The following is a 6,702-nucleotide window of genomic DNA, read 5'->3' as shown; positions in this document are numbered from 1 at the left end:
AAATGGGCAGAAGACATGAACAGACATTTCTCCCAAGAAGACATTCAAATGGACAACAGACACATGAAAGGATGCTTATCCTCACTAATCATCAGGAAAATGCAAATCAAAACCACAGTAAGATATTACTTCACACCTGTCAGAATGGCTAAAATAAAAAACACAAGAAACAGCAAGTGTTGGCGAAGATGTGGAGAAAAAGGAAACCTAATGCACTCTTGTTGGGAATGCAAAATGGCGCAGCCACTGTGGAAAACATTATGGAGTTTTCTCAAAAAATTACAAATAGAACTGCCATATGATCCAGTAATTCTGCTACTAGGAATTCACCCAAAGAATATGAAAACATGCATTCAAAAAGATAATTAACCCTTATTTTTATTGCAGCATTGTTTACAATAGCCAAATTATGGAAGCATCCCAAATGTTCATCAATAGAAGAATGGATGAAGAGGATGTGGCATGTATATACCAGGGAATATTATTAAGCCATAAAAAAGAATGAAATCTTGCCATTTGCAACGACATGGATGGACCTAGAGAGTATAGTGCTAATTAAAATAAGTCAGTCAGAGAAAGACAAATACTATAAGATATCGTTCATATGTGGAATTTAAGAAACAAAACAAATGAGCAAAGGGAAAAGAGAGAGAGAAGCCAAGAAAGACTCTTAACTGTGAAAAACAAACTGATGGTTATCAGAGGGGAGGTGTGGAGGGATGCTTGAAATAGGTGGTGAGGATTAAGGAGTATACTTGTCCTGATGAAAAGTAGGTGGTAAGGAATTGTTGACTCACTATATTGTTCACCTGAAACTAATAAAATACTGTATGTTAACTGTATCAGAATTTTAAAAAATAAAAATAAAAATAAAAACAGTGGTTGAATATAGTTATTCAACCACACCTCTAACTTACAAACTAAAGGTATCCAAAGGGTCAACAATCACACACACACACACACACACACACACACACGAAACCTAGCTAAATAAATATACACAAAAATGTTGTAGGTATGCAAAACAGATTGCTTTTAATGAAAAATGAATTTAGACATTTTCCCAAATGGAAATGGTGAAGATTATTCGTGTTCGATCATAAAATAATATAAGATCAAATGAATACATTTATAAATTGTTGAAAACTCTGGTAATTTCAATAAAAAAAGTTCTGATGTTACATGGTAGTCTAAGATTCGATTGTCACTATTTGAACAGACAGTAAGTAACATGTCTATTATACATAATAAAGGAGGTACATACAGTACCTCATGGGAAAATTTCCTAAATAGATTAGCAATCTAGAATTTATCAGAAGAATCCAGAATACCAATATCCACCATAGCAGCATGGACGATAACAGGCATATCCATAGCCACAATAGCCACATCCGTAGCCACATCTCAGGCCACTATAGCCATAGCCCAGGCCACCATACTAATTGTTGTAGAAGTTCATAGTGTGAGGAGAAGGCTCAGATGAAGAGAAGAATCATTTTCCAGGGTGTTAAGTTTATAATCTACAGGGGCCTTATATGTCAATTGAGTGATATATGGGGCAAACCACAAGCTATTGGATTCATGTTTCAAACTAAGTGGCATTATAATCATCTCAAGAATTCCGTGTAACCAATATATCTATAACACAATTTTGCCATGTGTCAGGATGCCTGTAATGAAATCATGTGTTTTAACGAAAGTTTTTTCACCTATTGTGGTGACTTGTTTGTTCCAGATGTGAGATCTAAAGTATATTACTAACTACCACGAGATCACATAACCCATACAGATTTCACTTCTTCAAAATTCTTTTTTCTTTGATAAGATCCTCCTTCCCATCTGCAAATATGCACCTTTGGAAACAAAAGTATGGTTTCACAGAGGTAGAGAAGGATGGAAAACTTGTGGAGAAGATGAGGCAAAAAAAGATTTGTGGGGGGGTATGAAGAATCAAGAACTTAGTTTCACTTTATTAAATTCTTGAGGGATGTCAAGTGATCATTTGGATATGTGTCAAAATTGGAAATGTGAAATGAGATCAATTGGCTAAAATAATGTATGTAAAACAATCCTTGAAGAGAGCTTACATACTATATTGTACACCTAAAACCAAAATAACACTGTATGTTATCTACACCAGAATTAAAATTAAAAACTTAATTTAGAAAAAGAGAATTTCTGGGGCATCTGGGTGGCTCAGGCGGTTGATCATCCAACTTCGGCTCAGGTCATGATCTCGTGGTCTGTGAGTTCAAGCCCTGTGTGGGCTGAACTCTGTGCTGAGCTCTGTGCTCAGAGCTCAGAGCCTGGAGCCTGCTTCGGTTTCTGTGCCTCCCTCTCTCTCTGCCCCTCCCCAGCTCACGCTCTGTCTCTCTCTCTCAACTCAAAACTAAATAAACATTAAATTTTTTTTTTACAAAAAGAGAATTTCTATAGAAACTATAAGAGGGTCAAGCACCTAGCTGGGCACCTTCATATTAGAAAACAAAATCTGAAAAAGAGAAAAGAAAAAAAAATACTAAGAGGGAGCAACTGGAGATACTGAAATTAAATCAAATGTGTGTGGTAGGATGTAGGTAAGTGTCGGGGAGCCTTTCAGGAAGGAAAAAAGAAACGGGTGAATCTGAACACTTCTCAGAGACTTAGTAAAATGAAGAAGGCTGAATCTCTAGATGTGACAAGATTGGGGTGTTGGTGAGACGTTCAGGGGCGGTTTTAGTGGGGCGTGGTAAGGACCAAAGACCAAAAGGTGTGATCAAAGATGTAAAGAGAGAACAGAAAGCTACGATGGAAACACGTGTGAAGGTTTGCAATGAAACAGAAGAAAATGGGATATTAGCTGCAAAGGAGGACGCAAGGAGCGTTCTTTTACTCTGTTTTTGATTATGGGACGTACTTAAGAACCAAACATAGTTCAGAAAATCACAGCAGAAAACAAATTGTCAATGGAATCTCACTGGGCTGGCAAGCTCTTACTGCTATCATCAGAGAAAGAACTCAGTTCTCCAGAAGGAACAAATTAGCTCCAGGAAGTAAATTCTATAGAGAAATAACCTAGTGAATGTTGTCCTTAGAGACATTGTATTGCACAGAACAGCAATGTCTTTTGCAGCTACATTAATCAAATACCAAAATTTTTTTTAAGTTAATTATAGGGTTTTTTTTAATTGACTGTTACCATTTAGCAATACAAATTTCAGGTGATGTTCTAAGAACTTAGCCTCGAGGAAGACTGATCATCACGTTATTTAAATTAGTTTTTATTTGAAAACTTATTCTAAGTTATTACTTGATTGACTGCACTGTGACAGTTGAAGTTACTTTTATTTCCTTATGAAAAATTTGAAAATGATATAGTGAAAATGTCCTCTCCTTGTAATATCTCAACCCAGTACATGGTGAATAAAATGACCCAATAATATGTCTATTTCATAAAAATGAAGCTACCAAAAGACATGCATGGAAAGAACATTCAAACACACACATTAAATTACAGGTTGAATGTGTTTCATAGGATCCTTAGTATGAAAACAGTCTATTTTTTTTAATGTTTAATTATTTTTGAGAGAGAGAGAGAGAGAGAATGCATGAGTGGAGGGAAGGGAAGAGAGAATTTGAAGCGGGTCCTGTACTAAAGAACACGATGTGGGAACTCAGGAACCTTGAGATCATGACCTGAGCCGAAGTCGGACACTTAACCGACTGAGCCACCCAAGTGCCCCTGAAAACGTTCTATTTTATTAAGAGGCATTGACTCATTAGATATACTTAAAAGGACAGATGGATTGGAAAAGTTTTAAATCTTGTGTCTTCATTCTTATGATCTCTGGAGAAGAGTTAACTAAAATACAGAGAGTGTCGAACTGCTTATTCTCTCTGTCCCCACCTATGGTTATGAGGGGATACATAAAAATAATAGTTTGACTCAGAAATATCAATACAATAACAGAAATATACTGACAGATTACACATGATGTGTGGGTAATGACACCTCCCCAAATTCATTCTTGTAAAGTCTGTCATGTGAAACTATTCTCACTTTTCCTGTGCCTCCCAATGGGAGGCATTATCACATTAATTTGAATAAAGACTAATAATAATGCCAAGGTTATGCAAGAGAACACAATATGATTGGTTACAAAGAGAATAATGATTGGGTGTTTTGCTAAAGGAACGGACCTCTGTGTGATACACTGATAAACATAAATACGTGATGTTAAACCTGTTGGATAGTTACTTAGAATATAATTCTAATATTAATGAGAATACTAATTTGTATAATTGTGTGCCTGATTTAGAGGGGAAAAAGCAGAGCAATTGGATTCCAAGGGATAACGTCTGTCTTGTAGTTCTTAGGTAGAGACTGAACATAAGTGAGAATCAGACCTATTGGTATACATAGAAAAGTGTAATACATTTTGCTCAGACTTGGTATTTTGAAAAATTTAACTAGATTATTATCAATATCATGAGGATGAAAGTTACATTATGGTTTTAGTATAGAAAATGAGCTGAAACCCTGAAGAAAACAATTAACTTGGATCAAAAGAAGATGGGGCACCATCGGTTAAGCATCCAACTTGGTTTCGGCTCAGGTCACAATCTCACATTTCGTGGGTTCAAGCCCTGCATCGGGCACTGCGCTGACAGCACAGGGCCTGCTTGGGGTTCTCTCTCTCCCTCTCTCTCTCTCTCTCTCTGCTCCTTCCCTGACCGCACTGCTCTCTCTTTCTCAAAATGAATAAATAAACCTTATTTCTTTAGAAAAAGAAAAACTGATGAGGCAAAAGTAATTTGGTTCTTATGAAATGTTAAAAATGTTAGTGCAACCAACTGATGCCAAGAGCAAATAAGACTGAGACTAATAAATGTATTCTTTCTTGACATAAAGGATGGTTATATGAAGCTGAAATGAAAGTCTAATTTGGGACAACACTGCGTTGGTGTGAGGGTGTATCTCCTCTCTTTGAAGCCTTCAATTGGATAAGGAGAGTCCAAACTGAGAGCCAAACACAACAAGCCTCCCAAATACCTCCAAGAATTATTTTATGGTAGAGGAACAACAGACTAATTAGATTAGTCATAAAATTAGCCAGTGGCATGATATATATGGCGGGTGACACCCACATCGAGAGCATATAAAAAGGCCCTCTGGAGGGGGAGTTGTCCACAGTGAAGTGACACTTCTCTCCTTCTCTAGCCAAGCACAACCTCAACAGCCAACACCATGTGTGGAAGCTACTACGGAAACTATTATGGAGGCTGCGGCTACGGGGGCTGTGGCTATGGAGGCTGTGGCTATGGAGGCTGCGGCTATGGAGGCTGCGGCTATGGAGGCTGCGGTTATGGAGGCTGTGGCTACGGAGGCTGTGGCTATGGAGGCTGTGGCTGTGGAGGCTGCGGCTATGGAAGCTCTGGCTACAAAGGCTGTGGCTACAGAGGCTGTGGCTATGGAGGCTTTGGCTACAGAGGCCTGGGCTGCGGCTATGGCTCCTGCTATGGCTGTGGCTCTGGCTGTGGCTACTAGTAACAAGGGCACCGTGGGGGACTCTCACCCTCTACAACTGGACATGGCATTCACCAAATCTGAGCCCCACACAGTCTGACCTTTGTTGAAGGCTTGCCTTCTGGTGCCCTTTTGGTCAAATACAGAATTATCATTCCTGTATTCAACTCATGAAAAGTGGGAGCATTTGAAATTCACCCTGAGCACTGCGTGGTTCCTCATTGCCTTGATGCAGTCACAGATTCTCCGTTTCGATTTTCATGCAAGAACTATTTCTCTGTTTTCTTAATAAACTTATTCGGTCTGAAATAATAAACCTAGCTTTCTGTTCATTTAATGTCCTCGTTTTTCTACTTGGGTAAGGCACTGATAGCACGTGTTATGCTGGTTTATTGTGAGGACGAGAAAAGATAGTGTTTGTCAATTTAGTTAAACATTGCCTGGAAACGCTATTTGTTCCAAGTGCTTTTACACCAAAACCATAACCAGCAAAATACTTTAGAAGATACGAAAGTTGGCATACGATTCTCCAGTTCTAATCTGTTTTGGGGCATAAATAAGAAGCATTTCCTATGCTTGTTTGACACAAGAGGTAGAGAGGTTTAAACCTATTCTTCTACATAACTCCAATGTATCTAAAAATACATAGTTTTTTTAAGTGACAACTTTCCTAAAATCCATTACATATTTAACTTTAGAGCCATTTGATGGCATTCTATACTCTTGTTTTCTTGAGATTTCTTTCTCCTGTGATTTATGTGATTTCACAGTGGTAGCTGTAATCACTTGTTTTTCCACTAATTTTCTGTGACTTATGTGCCCGTAAACTTGGCCAATTATCTTCTCTTGATAGAGCATTTCAAGCTTTTGTGTTAGACATGAATGAGTTTAAGTAGTGTTTTAGCGCAAGATAATGGATATGTCCCAATTCATTTTGACTGGCCCAAGGTAGTAAAAAAGTTGAAACCGTAAGAAGGAATTAAGATCCCTGGAAAAATCATAACCCAGAAGGAAAGCATCTTCTTTTTTTCTTTAGAAAGCCATTATTTTATGAAAACTTGTCTTTCTTAATTTCCTTTACTCTTGAAGCTTAGAATTTTCTATTTCATAGTATGCAAAAGCTTGGATGGTCTATGCTGTCCATCCCAAGAAATGGTAGATTTTAAAACTATTTTGGCCTGCCTCATAGGTCATAA

At 37.8% G+C, this 6,702-nt stretch overlaps 1 protein-coding gene and 1 pseudogene across 1 annotated transcript; one reads left to right on the top strand and one right to left on the bottom strand.

The window, feature by feature from the left end:
- Positions 1–1,197: 1,197 nt before the first annotated feature.
- LOC113594326 (keratin-associated protein 22-1-like) lies at positions 1,198–1,459 on the bottom strand (annotated as a pseudogene).
- A 3,686-nt stretch (positions 1,460–5,145) lies between these two features.
- On the top strand, positions 5,146–5,822 carry LOC113594431 (keratin-associated protein 21-1-like). The gene has a single exon (XM_027041799.2). It carries the CDS (start codon positions 5,228–5,230, stop codon positions 5,525–5,527), a length of 300 nt encoding a protein of 99 aa, XP_026897600.2. The 5' UTR covers positions 5,146–5,227; the 3' UTR covers positions 5,528–5,822.
- The last annotated feature ends 880 nt before the right edge of the window (positions 5,823–6,702 follow it).

Source organism: Acinonyx jubatus, chromosome C2 (genome assembly GCF_027475565.1).
Source record: "Acinonyx jubatus isolate Ajub_Pintada_27869175 chromosome C2, VMU_Ajub_asm_v1.0, whole genome shotgun sequence".
Classification (NCBI taxonomy): Eukaryota; Metazoa; Chordata; class Mammalia; order Carnivora; family Felidae; genus Acinonyx; species Acinonyx jubatus.
This window is presented reverse-complemented; position numbering and strand designations above follow the sequence as displayed.